The sequence below is a fragment of the Tursiops truncatus genome, chromosome 5, assembly GCF_011762595.2.
Source record: "Tursiops truncatus isolate mTurTru1 chromosome 5, mTurTru1.mat.Y, whole genome shotgun sequence".
Lineage (NCBI taxonomy): Eukaryota > Metazoa > Chordata > Mammalia > Artiodactyla > Delphinidae > Tursiops > Tursiops truncatus.
In genome coordinates, this window is record NC_047038.1 from 44,879,826 (window position 1) to 44,897,988 (window position 18,163).

An 18,163-nucleotide genomic window follows, 5' to 3' on the forward strand; every position below is an offset into this window, starting at 1 on the left:
GCAAGACAGAACTTCAACTTTTTATTAAAAAGTTGAGGTGGTAGATTGATTCAGTGGCTGGCTTATAACTCAGGTGTTTTTTACACTATAGTTTATCATCCACAAAACCACAGTATATGAAGAAAATTATCTGGAAAAAAAACAAAACAGCTGACTAGTAACATACTTCTCCCTCTCCCTTATTATTTCAGTTCAGGACACATGAACTATTTCAGTCTTTAGCTAATGTTCTTGGCCATTAAGTTTTCTTTCTTTCCTCAAAAGGTCCTGATCTTGAGATTCTAATACCACCCAATTCAGTATGTTGGGCTGTCTTAAGTTTGCAGGCAGACTACAATCAGGTTTAAAGTCTTACAGCTAAAGTACCAAGAGGAAACATACTTTTAAGAATTCTGGATTAGAGTTTTTAGACGTATTATTTACAATGACAATGAAAACTTTCTAAATGTATGCTTTAAAAGTACATCTTAAAAAGAAACTAAGCAAAAGAATAGTCATAGTAGTTTTTACTCTGAAGTCATCTAACAACCTGCTGTTTTTAGGTATATAATAAGACATAACCACTGTTTTAAAAGCATACAAACTAACAAATATTGTGGTTTAATTTAAAAAATTTAAAATAACATGAAGAAATTGAAACTTAGTGACAAAATTTAAAAAGATAAAAATCAGAGAAAAGCAGACCTCTAAGAAATGTAGGCTTTCCAAGAAGTTTTAAAAAAACACAAACCCTTATTTTCACAGCATCTAACAAACACACACAATTTGCAGCAGGAGGACTGAATGAAACGTATAAACATCAGTTCTCATAAAAAAACAAACAAAAAAACCCCTCATCTTAGAAACATAATATTTCATAGAGCAAAATTTTAAGACACCTGAATATATAGCAACTGAAAGCAGGAACCTGCTTTTGTCTTGTCTTTTGAGCAGGCTTCGCCTGTGTCTGCTTGGCCCCTTGCCAACACCCCTGAACCACACTGCTGTATGGTACCCTAAAATCTGTTCAGCAGCTGAGCCATGTTATTCCACCACACATACATGTAGGCAGTGTTCTCACTTTAACCCTAAAATGCATAATTATACATAAATTGAGCAGCAAATATATATTACATGTTGAAGAGTATCTTCTATGATTTTGATTTATGTCTTTGACCAAAACTCTATTCAAAAAACTAAGAAATGTTTATAAGGAATTGGAAAAATAAAAATTATTAAAATAGTCTTTGCCTCCAAGGAGTTCAAAATCTACTAAAATCAATACTCTTAGAGGGATATGATGGAATAATACTTAAAACTGACAAAGAAGGTAGAAATCATTTCACAGAATCAAAATTATCCTAAAAATCTCTTAAATAGCCCACCAGTACAGTGTATACTTATGGTCTGCAGTCTCATACATTATTATGTATTATGAAACACACATTTTTTAACATGAGAATCATGCTCTATTTTGCAGAGATGCTTTAAAGTACAGGAGGTGTGTAGAAACTGAGAGCTATTAAAAAAACAGTAAATTTGCTTAATCTCCCATCTCATGGCCCCTACTGGGGGACCAAGGGACGCCACAGGTATTCTGACAAAGTAGAACAGTGGACAGATACCCACGTGACACAGATTTTTCTTTTTCACACTTGGCATGAAATATCTGCTGTGGGATGCTGATGCATTTGACACTTCTAGAAGTAGGACTTATGAAAGTGTTTTGATAAAAAGATACTCTCAGTCAATGAGGCTTGGGAAACAGTATCACAATAAACAGTGAATGGAGTATGAACAAACCTAGCATATTCTTCTGTTAACTTCAAGGAGTTAAAAGAAATGTTGACTGTAAAGCAAAAAGTCTTACATCTTGCTAAGGAGGCTGGGTTTAATGAAGTGGACCATCGAAATGTTAACTGTTAACATCACATAGTGAAGTTTATGATTAGAAAATCTTTCAACTTGATGCTCATCATTTGTCAGGCAAAGATAAAGGAGTCACAAATACTTGACATCAAATCTTTAAAAAAAAATTTTAGATCATGCAGATAAAATGTCTGTTCATACAAGTGAGTCTGATCATGATATGAGAAGACTCCACACATTAAAGGGTGACCAGGAGCTGAAAAACTACAAGTGACGGGAACTTAAATAGTTCATCCATTTTTAAAAGAAGTTTTAAAAAAAATCCCAGTGCCTTTTCTGTGGCTTCAGCTGATGGTTCAGATAAGCTAGTTCCATGGATTCAGACATGGATGAACCTTAGGCATTTAATTCACCTGTTCAATACTTCACCAGCTCACTCTGACTTAATACTACTCATCACCAAACAGCAACAGGAACTAAGCCTCCATCTCTTTTATTACCATCAAACTTCATGCAGGCAACTCTTTAATCAATTAAACATTTTAAAAATGCTTTTTTGATTATTTTACTAAGTACTATTAATAATCATTAACTATCTTACATTATTTAATCAGTTGTTTACATTATAGTACATGTTGCTTGGTCAAGTTATTTAACTGTTACTTCTTTGTATGTAAGTAAAGGAACAGAGTTAAATAATCTCCAAATCCCCTATCTGCTTTTAAATGCTATAATTTTAGCTTGGTCTTAAAAGGAAAATAATCTGTAAAACTGAGGAACGGGAGTGGCGATCACCTCCTACATGCCTGATCTATAATTTTTCAAAACTGATATTAGCTTTAACTCCTGAAATGTATTTCCCCCAGGTTTTCTGTAGTTTGAGTTTGATACCCTATTTTTTTTCTTTTTAGCGCTTGCTCAAATGTTATTCGACTGCTCTTTATAAGACTGCAATTCCCACCTCTACCCTGGCATTCCCTAAGCTCCTTTCCCTGCTTTGCCTCCACAACACCTACATATATATTTATATCCAGCACGTGTGAAAGGTGTGTGTGTGTGTGTGTGTGTGTGTGTGTGCGCGTGCACGCATTCACATTCAACCACAAACAGAATTTACTTGCTTACTGTCTGCTTCCCCTCACTAGCACACAGAAGACAGGGATGTTTTCTGCCTTTTTTCCACTAGTATGGTACCTGGCATATAGAAGGAAACTTAGTGGAACGTTGTTGAATGAATTAACTTCTCTAACCATGGACGAGAAATATGTTTTATAAAGGCCAACATGCTAGTCTTGCTCTGGGGAAAGTCATACTCAGGGAAAGAAAGAAGTAAATTAGCAGGATTTTATGAAAGAACACATAGGTGATGACACAGCTGGTGAATTCATGAGTTACTCAAGAAAATCAGAAAAATATTCTAGAAAGATTTTTAAATGATTACTACGAAACAGTTAAATAGCACGTAGTAACTGTCTATTACTTCCACAAAAAAGTGCTTTTTCCAATTCAGTACTCATTAGTTTGAACAGCATATACAGATTACTACATTTATTCACATACAGGCTAATTTCACTATCTGCAGTATTAGAGACAGAGCACAGGGGAGAAATACTACCCAGGGACAGATGGTAATTCAAAAAATAGGGCCCCAAATAGAATTATATCTCTTCTGAGAATTAGGTCTTCCCTCTCACCTAACAGACTACACTTTCTCAACTGAATTAGAATATGCAAAGAAATAATTTAGACAAACTTCTAAAGAATTATATAAAGATAAATGAAAGAACCACTGCTTCCCCAAAATTTAAATTATGTCCTCAAAATGTTATGAGTTGTGTATAACCATTGAAAGAATAATTCAATGACTAAACATTTCTGAAAGGAATTTAGAATCACTTATATTTTCATTATTTGGGCTGATTCCTAGAACATCTTAGAATATTGGAACTTTCTTATCACATGCAAGGACTCATTAAAGACTTTGCTAAAAGATCTAGCATACTACAGCTATAAGTAACATTTTAAAAAAACTGGATAGACAATCATGATTTTAAAGCATTACTGTTGACCTTTAAAATATTCCTCTTCTACAGGCACTCAATTAAGTTATTGAGTTTTAACTGTACCGGGTATAATTCTAGGTGCTGAGGAGATATAGACAAAATCCCTGTCTTATTGTTCTTATATTCTAGAAGTGGCAGATAACAAACAGATACTAAAAGAGGAGTCAGGGAAACAAACAAACAGACAAATGAAAAGAAGAATGATGGGAAAGAGACTGACTGAAAGAATTATCATAAATGGGGTGGTTGGAGCAACGAGTGGTCAGGCCAGGGTAATGTTTGATAATATGAAGGAGTGCAATGCTCAAGTGCAAACAAGGATTCCAGACAGAGGTAACAGCAACAGCAAGTAGGAAGACCCTAAGGTGGGAATAAGGTTAGCACATCTGAGGAAAAGCTAAAAGCCAGAGTCTGCAAAAGAATAAACAATAAGAGATGTGGCTAAAGGGGAGGCAGAAGTAGGCCATGTAGATTGAATTTTTGATAGATTTTACTCTCAGTGACATGCAAAGCCATTGGAAGCTTTTGGGCAGAGGAATAATGTCCTGGTTTAGGCTTCAGAAATATCATTTTGCCTTCTGTGTAGAAAAAATGAATTGTTAGGGAAGAGAAAAGTAGAAGAAGAGACACCAGTTAGGAGGCTCTTTAAGTAGTATATGCCAGAGATGAAGTGCCTTGGATTAGGATGGCAGCTATGGAAATGGTTTGAAGGTAGAACCAATGGGAGTTGATGATAGGTTGAATGTGGGTATACAGGATACTGAGGAATCAAGAAAAGCTCCTAGCTTGGGGACTGACCAACTGGGGTCAAGGGTGATACTTTTTACTAAGATAGGAAAGGCTGGGGCAGGGGAAGGTTTGGGGAGAGTAAAGTCAAGTGTTCTGTTTTAGATAGGTCATTCTGAGATGGCTACTGAATATTCTACTGAAGAATACCAAGTGGACAGATATAAGAGAGTAAAGCTAGAGAAAAGATTAGGATTAGATATAATCCTATAATATTCAGGTGTCATCAACACATACATCGTAGTTAAACCCACTGGATGAAATGATGCCATCAAGTAAGAGAAGGCATACTGAGAAGAAAAGACAACTGAGGACTAACTCCTAGGCTCTTCAATATTTAAAGGTAAAAAAGACAAAAAGCAGCAAGGAGCATGTGAAAGAAGTAATCTGCAAGACAAGGAAAACATTAAAAGAATATAGTTTCCTAGAAACCAGGATTAAGGAAGTGCTCATCCCTATCAATTGATGCTGAAAAGCTGAATAAGGTGAGAACTAATAACTTTCCTCTGAATAGTACAAGATGGAATTACCAATGAAACTGATAAAACAATTTCAATGTTGTAGTAGAAAAGAAAGTCTAATTGGGATGGGTTGAAAAGAAAAGGGGAGTTGAGAAGTGAAGATGGTAAAAGTACAGAAAATAATTATCTACTACCTGTCAGATGCTTGAGATATCTCAGCAGGCAAAAATACAAAAATCTAATTCTTCATAGTGCTTATATTCTAGCAAAAGGAATAAGACAATGAACAATAAAAATAAGTAAATTATATAATATGTTAGAAGGTGATTGTGCTACAAAAAGGAAGCACAATTTTTAGTTGTGAACTTTTGAGAAGGATATAAAACAACCACCTGTAACAGAGGAAAGGGACTAGGTGAGACTTAGAAAGTCAGCATAATAGGGTGTTTTACTTTAGTCAAGTTCAGCTGTTCCAGGGTAAGTGTGTAAGATATTGCGAATAGGGTTAAAACACAGATAAGGTTCTGACAAGCAAATATGACAAAGGAAAAGAGAAGCAAGGGAGTTAAAATTTTACAGAAAGATAATTACAGCGATTGAGCACAGTATCTGAGCTGAGTAAGGAGAGACGTGAAGTCGTAAGACAGTAACAGTGAGAAGTGGTATGGTCAATAGATTGGGGGTTGCAAGGAGGTTAAAAAAAATACTGGGATGACTACTGAAATAAAATGGTAGTAGAAATAGGGATGGTTGAAATTATTTTTGTGAGGTGGCAAAGGTCTAGGGATGATCATGGGAAAGGTGGTTGGAGTGGAATGGAGGAAAAGATCATTGGAAATGAAGAGGTCAAGTAACTGAGAGGCCAGAATGTAGAACCTAACAGTTACATAGAACTTGAAGTCACAAAGAACTAAGATGGGAGGAAGAAAGTGAAAAGGCTGGTAGAGGTGTGCAACATGATAATATGGATGGAATATTTAGATATTCCAAACAAGCTCAGGGTTTGGAGTAAGGATGGCAAATAAATGATTGGAAAGCAGCTATAAAGATCTCAGAAGTTGCTTGTTAATTTTATCACCCCCATATTACATAAAGCAAGGAATTAAAAACATCCAGCAAGGGAAAGGTCTACAAAAGCATCTTTTATGAATATATAGGTTTCACTTAAAGCAATAAAGTAAAGGGAACATTAAGAGAAAAGACTGAGGATATAGGGGATTGCTGATGAAAGACCACAAGTTCCAGAAAACACAGTGGAGAAAATTTGGGTGCTTGTAAAGGTGTAAATGACTGGGTCAAATTAGAGATTAAAAAAGACAAAAGGAGATAAGAATCCATGTGATGACGAATGAATGACCTGATAGTCGGCCTTCAATTCCTGCTATGGATGGTGTTGCAGGCAGAAAGGTGATTTTAACAGAAATGCTTAAAATCTTAAATAGTTATAATTTTAAGTGTGTTCTTAGAATTTTATTCATATCCTCTACATGGCAAAATAAGAAAAATCTTTTCAAGGATACCTCTGGATTGTGGCTCATAATGCTATGTGGATTATTTTATGACACTAACATACAGTTCCCTAAGAGTTCTAAAAAGGCAGCCCACATATAAAGAAAAAGTCAATGTATGACCACGTGTTATCACAAAGGCACATTTGTATAAGAAATGCTTAGGGCCTGAATGAATCAGGTCAAATTTACATAGTCATTCTAGGATACCTGCATTTAGAGAAAAGCAATCTTAACACTCCTGTTTCTAAGAAGTCAAACGTTTTTAGTATCAGTCATAATCCAATTAATTAATAAGCAGTATTAATATTTATTTCATGCAGTATTATAGAGCTTAAAAATTAAAAGTTTAAAAGGAAAAGGATCTGTGTTCAAAAGAGCCATGAAAAACTTTATATAAAACCTAGCTAACAATTAATTTAAGGGGGAAAGGTTGGTTAATAGCAGCTTTCAACTATATACCAAGGTCTTCGAAAAGAAAAGGCCAGAATAGTAGTTACATGAATGCTCAATGTGTGTGGGGGGGGGTAAAAGATAAAGTAGGAAAAACATTATATTTTGATGAAGGAAGGCTTTATTTTGTTATATACACTTAGCAGTATGATTCATTCAGCTACAACGTGCATACTATCTGTCCAATTTAGTCAAGTAGCCTTCTTTAACTGAAAAATAAAAGATGAGATATCTTCCTGAATCGTAAGCCAGTGATTTACACTGCTTCAGGTGATCAGAGAATGTGAAGCCAAAGTCAAAACAGTTTAGTTCATATCCTATGGGGACAGCTTCAGAAAAGGCATTTTATATCTATATGCCTATGTTTACCCACATTTCAAAACAAATAAACTGACTGATATTCAGGCTATACACAGCAATATACTTAAGTACAAAGTAGGAAAAGATAAACAATACATACACGCTAAATAATTTCCTTCTTCAAATAAAACAAATAAGTACTAATACCACTGAATATGTAGAGAAACTGGAAGATATATGGACAGTTTATCTTAGTACTCATTTATTCATTCAAAAATACTTACTGAAGATCTAAGATGTGACAAGTACTATTCCAGATACTAAGGATTCTGCAATTAACAAAACAGAAGTCCCTACTATCATGGAGGTTTCATTCTACTCTAGCATTCTAGACAATTGTCTAGGTTAACCTCTAGAAGGAACTCAATTTTGAAACATTTCTAAAGTAAAGAATATATAAAATTAGTTAAAAGTTCATCTCTGCACTAAAATATCCACTCCCCTGACTGTACTTACTCAACCCTACAAGAGTATTTTTGACTGGCTTCTAATTATAAGGGATAGTCCAAACTGTATTTAGATTAAGTAATAAGTTTTCTCCAATTATTAAATACTATAAGGGAACTAATCACTAAAGCTGTTCATGTTCATATAAAGCAAAGATGGAATGCTCTGTATGTCTCATAGGTCCTCTCTAGCCTGCCTAATTCAAATAAAATAATACTAATTCTAGGCTGCTAAGTAGTAGAGAACAGGAATGATTTTCTACTTAATACTTAGAATCTAAGTGTTCCTCACATAGAAAATCTTTGGCCTTTTAAAATTCCTTCCAAGGATTCAAACGTTCACAACACAAAACTTCTCTGAGCTTCATTATCTCAGTCTGTTAAAGCGATAACAAGAGTACCTATCTCTTAACAGTGTTTTGAGATTAAATGAGGTAAGTCACAAAACGGACTTAGTGTTCAATCATAATTGATGACATCAACCATCTTAATTATCCTAAGTGTGAGTTCTCAATAACAGCAGCTTACATCATCAACTTCCATAAAACTATAGTTAAGAAAGATAATAAACAAGCTACAATAGGGATATTAGAAGATTTCTCTACGTTTTGGCAAGATGATCACGTGCTTATGCTCCTCAAACTAAGCAACAGATTTAAAGTATCAGTAATACTAACGCTATTAATATGCAGCACTCCTATAAATGACCAAGTTTGAGAAATTTTCAGGAATCAAATAAAAACTTCACTAACAAGATGCTTTATTAGCATTTTATTTGCTTCCGAATACTCGGAATTTCCTATCTTTAAAAACACATTTTTTGCCTTTTATTTCAAAGTAAAGTTAAAAGAACTTACTAAATAAATAAACAAATACACAAACAAAGGAGTTAAAACCATTTAAAAGATACTGTTATTATCTTCTAGTCTCATCCTGCTCAGACCATATTGGAAATCTCGAAAATGATTTCATTCAAAGAAATTAAAAACAAACAACAGAAACAAAACCAAGTAAACAAGCAGAGAAGTCCTTATGTTTAATTAAATCTGGAAAGTGATGAGGGACTACAAATAAAGAAATTAACAAAGACAAAAATACTGAAGACCTGAAGTAAAGCAAAAATACTACTAATAAGAATCTTTCATTTAAAAACTCTGTGATCCTTCAAAGATCTTGAAGAAAACCAAAAAAATCCCCAAATGGAGAGGTCACTAAATATCCATGAACACTCACCCAACCATTGGTAGGAGACCTCTTGGAGACCCAGATGCTTGAATCAGCTGAAATAGTACCAAGTTTTTACTGATTACTCTTAACAGGGCAATGGAGCACAGGCTAACTCCATACTATCAAATACTAAAAGTCATTATTATTGATTAATTTCTACCTACTACCATTACAAATTATTCAAAGGAGGAGGCGACTGAGTAAGTTCTAAGGTGAGTGAAACTTACTGCATGCATGTGTGTAAATGCATACATTTTCTCCAGCTCTCTTAGTGATGTAAGTCTGATAACATAATTCTTATAAATGTAAATATAAAGACAGAATAAAATTTTCTAAGTTAATATAAAATTCTTAAAGAAATCATGTAAATAATTTTTATATTGGTTCATAAAGAAAATTTTAAGAAAACAATTTGTTTTTTAAAGATACTGCCAATTTCTCAATACTAAGTACTTTCGTAACACACAGGAAAAGGTTTTCAGTCCCCTGCACTTAAAAAAATATATAGTTCTTAACTTTAGGCCTTTTAATATACTAATGGTTCTTCTCATCAGAGGATTTTCATATTTCAACACATAGAAGAACTCGTAACAGTAAGACTAAACAAAAGCTTCCTTTCTCAAAGGTGAGGACTATATTCAACATTATAGATTAAAACCTGTAAGTCATCTGATGTTACCTAATTCAAAAGAGGAGTAAAAGCACTATCAATACTTAGATGAAAATACAGTAATGTTTTCCCCAATCTCAGGAAGCTGGGAGGTACAGTGATCCTCCCACCACCATCCTTCATTCCCCCTGCACCATGACTTATTCCAAAGGTCTATGTGATAAAAATTAAGACACTTTACTACTGCGCAAATGGCCAAGAACAAAAAATGGAAGGGTCTATATTTCTGTATTTTTCTCAAGTAACTTAAGATATAAAAATAACTTCTGCCTGATACATGTGTATCAAAGCAAGAAAACAGTGAAAACAGCCCTAATTTGGATTTAATGTTTAGATAGACAGGAAGCAAAGAACAACACTGACATTGTAATGTCAAGTAAGCACATTCAAGCTATCAAAGAAACACTGAAATCTCAAGCCAGCAAATATACTACCGACCTGGCTGATAAATGATTTAACTGTTACATTTCTAAAAACAGCTTTGCAATATATTATATCTATCACTTATTGAACACAAAAGAACTTTTGAAGTCAGAAACAAAATAAGGAAGACCAGAAGCATATAAAATTTTCTTCTGCCTATAGTAGATTAAGAAAATAAAGTCAGGGAGAGATTTGAGAATAGAATGGTGAAAAGGAAAGCCTAATAGAAGACAGCTCTACAGTGATTGCAAATCCTAATGTCCCTAAAAATATGAAGAAAAACTAAGGACAAAGAAGGAAATAATCAAGAATGGAGTAGAGATTGACATATTAAAAACTTGTGTGAGAGAAAATTCAAACATTTTAGATGTCTACTGCAAATTTTAAATGACAAAGTATATCAATATTACCTTTCTTTCGAAAGAGTGCATTTAGGTAATTTTCTGCTTGGCATTCAATCTTTTCAGTGTTGGACTGGCCCTGAGATGATAGTTCCTCTGTTGGTGTCGACTGTGAAGAATCAAGAGATGGTATACAATCCTAAAATTAGAAGAAAACAACATAAAAAAATCACTTTTTATTTAAACATGGGGCTCCATTTAAAATGGCAAAAAAATTCTGTTTATTTTTTTATCTTTTAAATATGTCAAATTATATACAGAACATAAGATTTGAGAAAGGAGTCGGGAAAAAAGAAATTTATCTTTGATAGAGGGACAAACTAGCCTTATTCCTTAGCAAAACTATTGTCAAAAAGGGGGTGGGGGCAGATAAAATATATTGTTAAATAAACTCACTATATAGCATGCCAGTAATGAGAGTTTTAAGAACAAAGCAGATATGTTTATCCACTAATCTGACCAAAATGGGTGCAAGTTCTCAAATTCCCATTTCTTCTCAGCCCTTCCCACAACAGTACATAAAGAATTAGGACTTCCCACCATGCAAGAAGATGCTGCTTGTCTATTTTATGCCCTGTTTACAGTAGAAACTAATAATTAATCATTTCACAGGAGATAATTATGATATCCAAAAGACTTCATGAGAAAGTAAAAGGCTAAAACGTAGTACTACATTATCCTCCAACCACTGATTCCTAAGAAATCAGACTACAGGGCGGTCTCAGACCAAACTCGGCTCACCCGTGTCTACCTAAATACAAAACAGATCTGAACTGAACTTTATGAGTCAAAGAGCTTTAAGAAAGAAATGTGAAATGAGCAAAAAAGATGAGAATGTTGCTGGGATTTTTACCTGCAAGTTAAGCTAAATGTTAGACTTCTAACATAAGACTTTAAAATATTCTTCTCATTACCAAAATCAAGTATTTAAATTTCACTGTAAGTCACAAATTCTCAGAACAAATTAAGTTTAAAAAATTGTGTTACAATTGTGCAATTAGTTTAGACATAATTTCATAGCACTAAAACTTACACTGACTGCTTCTCTCTGTAGGTTACAAAATGAACATTTTTCATCCATAGACCAGTCAGTCAGCTCTTCTGGTTCACAGTCTTCAAAAGAGGGAAAAATATTGATTAAATACACTAACTTTATTAAAACAAATAAAATTACCACTCGCCATAGCAATGGCTCATATAAAAAAGCTAGCTGCAATAGTAAGGGGAAAAGGCCCCCCCCCCAAAATTAAACTGGTGACATCTAGAAAGAAATACAGAGAGTAATTTTGCACTATTATCAGACAAAGTAGCAAGAACAATGAGCTGGTTATAAATTAATTTTCCAACAATAGAATTTTAAGTATCATCTAGCCTTCTGAAAGATTCAATTTATCATTGTCTATTAATTTTTCTTTTCACTATGAAAGAAGTCAGAACAAACAGGGAGATATGGGGATAAAGGAATAAATTTTGCACATCATGAAAGACAACATAAAACAGAGAAATGGAATAAAGCACCAGAAAAGCCTACAGATTTGAGAATATGGAATGCTATCCAAGAAAAAAGTAGAAATCCACTGCTAAGAAGTCAGATCAGATTTTCATTACGTGCTAAAGGCTTTGTTGCAAGAGTGAGAGCAAAAAGCAAGTAAACAAGTTATATTATTCAATACCAAACATGGATTTTTTTCACAAGAATGTTCCTTATAATCCAACTGTTGTAATATATTAGTGAGTTCGTGGAAAACATTTTCTAATGAAGGAATTTTATGAAGATATAATAACATTGCCATCCTAACTGTACTTGGTATAGACAGTGATTTTTCAAATTTACTCCTTGCAATAGAAATTCCCTCCAATTTCTTGTCCCAAATAAATTCATACACAGAACCTCAAATACATAAACTATTATCATCTGAGGCAGCTACATTGGAACTAATTTGAAAAGCACTGGTATACCACAGTAATTTCTCTTATACTTTTGAAATACATAATGAAATTGAATACATGTTTTCTGCTAAACTACACAGGAAACAAACTCATCCTTCTGGAATGATAATGAATAAATACTACTTAGGTTTAGCCCGTGGGATACTCTTGCATTAATCCAGATATATAGGTCAGAATAGAAGATAATATAATTTGCTGGAATATAAAGAGTACAGTGATAGCTTCCTTTGATTTTGGCAGTGCTCCAGAAATATTCCTTTTATTTATTTAAGCTTGGAAAGAGGAGGGAATGGGAACATAAGATCCAGTATGGAGTAATGGAAAGATGACTGGATTTGAAGTCTCCAAAAATCTGGAATGGAACTTATTATTTGTAGCCTTGCCAAGCCACAAAGGTTTCGTTTTAATTTCCACATCTGTAAAATAAGGATCCCATCACCTAACTTATTTGTGATCAAATTTTAAAACTATGAAAATACTTCATAAACTGCAAAACATCATGCAGAGGTGAATTATTAACGAGGTAGAGTCGCTAGTCATTATTTTTTAAATCCTGTACTATCACACATATATTTAATAAGGTTAGTTTGAAGAAGACAAATTTTAATTGAATATCTGCTTAAGAAAACTGATCACTTTTTGTAAACAACCTGACAAATGAAAAGGTTTACATAACCTATACAGTTAAAAACCCAGAATTGTAGTTATGCAGGTTCATAATTTTCTCCAACCTTTCACCCAGTCAGTACAACAGAAGCATAGATTCACACTCTTGAATATAGGACTGTGCAGTGTCTCTTACAGAGAGCGAGGCACAGCTTTCTGACCAATGAAATGAATATAGAAGAAGTGACAGTATACCATTCTAAGCAGAGGCTTTTAAAGGCATGGCAAATTTCCCCAATTCTCTTGAATTTCCACCATCCAACATCAGAAGAACTTGGCCCGTAAAGCCATTAATCCTTCAGTCTGGAACATGGAATCATGAGATGTTATCCCCATCCACAGCCTAGATTCCAGTGAATAAGGTCACCCATAAACATGAAACAGATTTTGGAGCTGTTTGTTATGTAGCATTACTGTAGCAAAAACTTGACTCATATGCTAAGCATAACATAATTTTGATAGATCAAGGAAATCTTACTGCTTTTAAAAATTATGGCCTCATGAATAGGGACTATGAAAGGAATCCAGCATTGGGATTTTTGAAAAATAGCTGGTAGGTCTGGAAAAGGTATTTCTGAAAAATCACTGAAAGGTTTCATAAAGTTTCAGTGATAAATATATTGACTCAAGGGACAACAACTTTGGGTTAATTAAGACCATTACCAGTTGTAAAATAAAATTGGGCATGCTGAGATTATCCTCATTTATTTTAGTTATTTTAGGTGAAGTTCTTCAAGGAAATTCAATTAAAATAAATGCCTACATAGTTAAACAAATGGCACTGAATAATCAATGATTACATAAATGCCATTAAATGTTACTGGGTTCAGAAATCTATGAATTTACTTAAAAATATTTAGTAATTACTCTGTATATAGCAGCTTTTAATTTTCAGTCCAAATAAATGATGATGGTATACTTTTTTTATATATAGGAAAAGCGATTTTGAAAAATCACCTGGAGGCCAGACTTCTCCCTCTGTCCAGGTTGTCCTTTCAGGTCATAAAAATTAAATAAGCACTACAACAAAACACATTCATTTTATCTCTCAAACAAAATTTGACAATGATTCAGATATTCATCTCTAAAATAAGTTGTCTCTCATTTTGAAACTTTAATACATGAAGGTATAAGCTCAAAAAGGGTCAAAATATGTACCTTATACAACTAACCTTATTAATAAAAGGCAATGTCATATATGAAACTGATAGTAAATGAATGATAAAAATCAACCTTTCCACCATATATACATATTCTTGTGGTCAAAGTCTGGCTCCAATCATTCACCTGATTTATCTGGGAAAGATAACAGTCTTTGAAATTAGAGAGCCTTGTAGTGAACCACGGTCTTTCCACATACTACTGATAGATGTAGCCTTGGGCTAGTCACTTTCTCTGAGCTTCAATTTCCTCACTGTACAATGAGGATAATAATAATTGCATCTTAAGGCTGTAGTAAAAATTAATTAAGAACATACACAAAACACAGAAGTCCAGTAGATGTTACTTTCATTTTCTTTTAACTAATCACACTTCTTTTTAATGTTTTTATTCTCTTCAGTACCCTCAAGCCACAGAAAATAAATTTGGAGTTCCTAAAGATAAAGTTCAATGAAAAGTGAAAAAGGAGAATACTGAAACTAGATTTTTCATTAAGGTCATAAAAACTGATTATAACTTTGTTAAAAGATACATAACAGTAGGCAATATAATTAAAAAATAATTTTTCATTATGAAACTACATATTAACTATATTGAAAGTACAAAGGAGAAAAGAAAAACTATTCATAATCCCATCATCCAGAGATAACGATTAATAGTTTGCAATATATCCTTCCAGTTTATATTCTATACCTTTTAAAAAATTAGGATCAGCTGATTTTTTAAAGATCAATAAAATGATAAACCTCTAGCCTGGCTAACAAGGAAAAAAAGAGAAAATATCAGAAATGCAAGATGGGCCATCACTACTGACCCTATGAACATTAAAAGAGTAACAAAAGAATATTATGGACAACATTAGTTTCCCACAGATTTGGATAAAATGGACAAATTTCTTGAAAGACACAATCTACCATATCTCACACACAAAAATATATGTAACCTCAACAGGCATTTATCAAAGAAATCAAATCAATAATTAATAGCCTTCCAAAACAGAAAGCACCAGCCCAAATGGTTTCTCTATAATCTGTTCCAGAATACAGAAGCAGAGGAAATATTTCCTAACTCATTCTTGACGCCAAAGCCTGTCTGAACAGACACCTCACCCAAGACGATATGCAGATAGTAAACAGGCATATGAAAAGGTGCTCAATATTACATGCCATCAGAGAAATGCAAATTACGACAAGATACCACTACACACCTATTAAAATGGTTAAAGTCCAAAACATTGACAACATGAAATGCTGGTGAGGATGTAGAGCAAAAGGAACCTAAATTCACTGCTGGTGGGAACACAAAATAGTACAGCCACTCTTGAAGATAGTCTGCTTCTTACAAAGCTAAACAGAGTGTTTCCTTTCCAAAGGATCCAGCAATGGTGCTCCTAGGTATTTAACCAAGTGAGTTAAAAATGTATGTTCACACAAAAACTTGCACACATATGTTTATAGCAGGTTTATTCATAATTGCCAAACCTAGGAAGTGAGCAGGTCTTTCAAATAGGTGAACAAACTGTAGTCCAACCGTATAAGGCAGTTTTATTGTTTTATTGCACTTTGCTTTACTGCACTTTGCAGATATTGCATTTTTTTACAAATTGAAGGTTTGTGGCAACACTGTGCTGAGCAAGTCTATCAATGCCATTTTTCCAACAGCGTTTATTCACTTTGTGTCTCTGTGTCACACATTTTGGTAATTCTCACAACATTTCAAACTTTTTCATTATTATATTTGCTATGGTGATCTGTGATCAGTGATCTTTGACATTACTATTATAACTGCTTTGGGGTCCAAGAACTGTGCCGATATAAGTTGTCAAAGTTAATCAATGTTCCATGTGTGTTCTTTTTTTAATTGAAGTAGAGTTGATTTACAACGTTGTGTCAATTTCTGCTGTACAGCAAAGTGGTTCAGTTATACATATTTATATTCTTTTTAAGATTCTTTTCCATTATGGTTTATCACAAGATATTGAATATAGTTCCCTGGGCTATACAATAGGACCTTGTTGTTTATCCATTCTATATATAGTGGTTTGCGTCTGCTAACCCCAAACTCCCAATCCTTCCCTCCCCCACCCACTCCCTCTTGGCAACCACAAGTCTGTTCCCTATGTCTGTGAGTCTGTTTCTATTTCATAGATAAGTTCATTTGTGTCATATTTTAGATTCTGCATATAAGTGATATCATATGGTATTTGTCTTTCCCTTTCTGACTTCACTTAGTATGATAATCTCTAAGTCCATCCATGTTGCTGCAAATAGTATTATTTCATTCTTTTCTATGGTTGAGTAATATTCCGTTGTATATATGTACCACATCTTCTTTATCCATTCATCTGTCAATGGACATTTAGGTTGCTTCCTTGTCTTGGCTATTGTGAATAGTGCTGGTATGGACATAGGGACGCATGCGCCTTTTTGAATTATAGCTTTGTCTGGATGTATGCTGAGGAGTAGGACTGCAGAATCATATGGCAACTCTATTTTTAGTTTTTAGAGGAACCTCTATACTGTTTTCCACAGTGGCTGCACCAACTTACATTCCCAGCAACAGTATAGGAAGGTTCCCCCTTTTCTCCACACCCTCTCCAGCCATTTGTTAATTGTAACTTTTTAAGAAAAAAGTCTGACTGGTCTGAGGTGGTACATAATTATAGTTTTGATTTGTATTTCTCTAATAATTAGTGATGCTGAGCATCTTATCATGTGCCTGTTGGCCAACAGTATGTCTTCTTTGGAGAAATATCTATTTAGGTGTTCTACCCAGTTTTCAACTGGGTTTTTTTTGGTTGTTGTTGTTGAGTTATATAAGATGTTTGTGTATTGTGGAAATTAAGCCCTTGTCGGTCACATCATTTGCGAATATTTTCTCCCACTCTGTCTAAGTCGTCTTTTCGTTTTGCTTATGGTTCCCTTTGCTGTACAAAAGCTTTTAAGTTTGATTAGGTCTCATTTGCTTATTTTTGCTTTTATTCCTATTGCCTTGGGAGACTGACCTAAGAAAACACTGGTAGGATTTAAGTCAGAGAATGTTTTGCCTATGTTCTCTTCTAGGAATTTTATGGTGTCATTTCTTATATTTAAGTATTTAAGCCATTTTGAGTTATTTTTGTGTATGGTGTGAGGACGTGTTCTAACTTCATTAATTTGCATGCGGCTGTCTAACGTTCCCAGTACCACTTGCTGACGAGACAGTCTTTTTTCCATTGTATATTCTTTGTGTGTGTGTTCTGACTGCTCCACCAACTGGCCTGTCCCCAACATCTCTCCCTCTTGCTGGGCTTCCCTATTCCCTGAAACACAACAATATTGAAATTAGGCCAATTAATAACCCTACAGTGGCCTCTAAGAGTTCAAGTGAAAGGAGTAGCAGCAAGTCTCTCGCTTTAAATCAAAAGCTAGAAATGATTAAGCTTAGTGAGGAAAGCATATCAAAAGCTGAGACAGGCTGAAAGCTAGGCCACTTGTGCCAAACAGTCAAGCTGTGAATGCAAAGAAAAAGTTCTTAAAGGAAATTAAAAGTGAACACATGAATGATAAGAAAGTTTTAGTGGTCTGGATAGCCAGCCACAACATTCCCTTAAGCCACAGCCTAATCCAGAGCAAGGCCCTAATTCTCTTCATTGAAAACTGAGAGAGATGAAGAAGCTGCAGGAGAAAAGTTTGGAGCTAGCAGAGATTGGTTCATGACGTTTAAGGAGGGAAGCCATCTCCATAACATAAAAGTGCAAG

General features: G+C 34.2%; 1 protein-coding gene across 17 annotated transcripts in view; it reads right to left on the minus strand.

Annotated features, from left to right (window-relative positions):
• Nucleotides 1-18,163, minus strand: part of LCORL (ligand dependent nuclear receptor corepressor like) — a 166,104-nt gene that overhangs the window by 91,743 nt on the left and 56,198 nt on the right. For 12 of the 17 annotated variants that reach the window (XM_073805109.1, XM_019928432.3, XM_073805106.1 and 9 more), the window contains 2 exons: nucleotides 11,680-11,759; nucleotides 10,656-10,785 (listed from right to left, as the gene is read on the minus strand). In XM_073805109.1, coding sequence (XP_073661210.1) covers nucleotides 10,656-10,785; nucleotides 11,680-11,759 — 210 coding nt within the window. Of the gene's footprint in view, nucleotides 1-9,158; nucleotides 9,206-10,655; nucleotides 10,786-11,679; nucleotides 11,760-14,219; nucleotides 14,283-18,163 lie in introns of those variants that run through there. The other 5 variants (XM_073805101.1, XM_073805103.1, XM_073805102.1 and 2 more) reach the window with 2 other exon arrangements.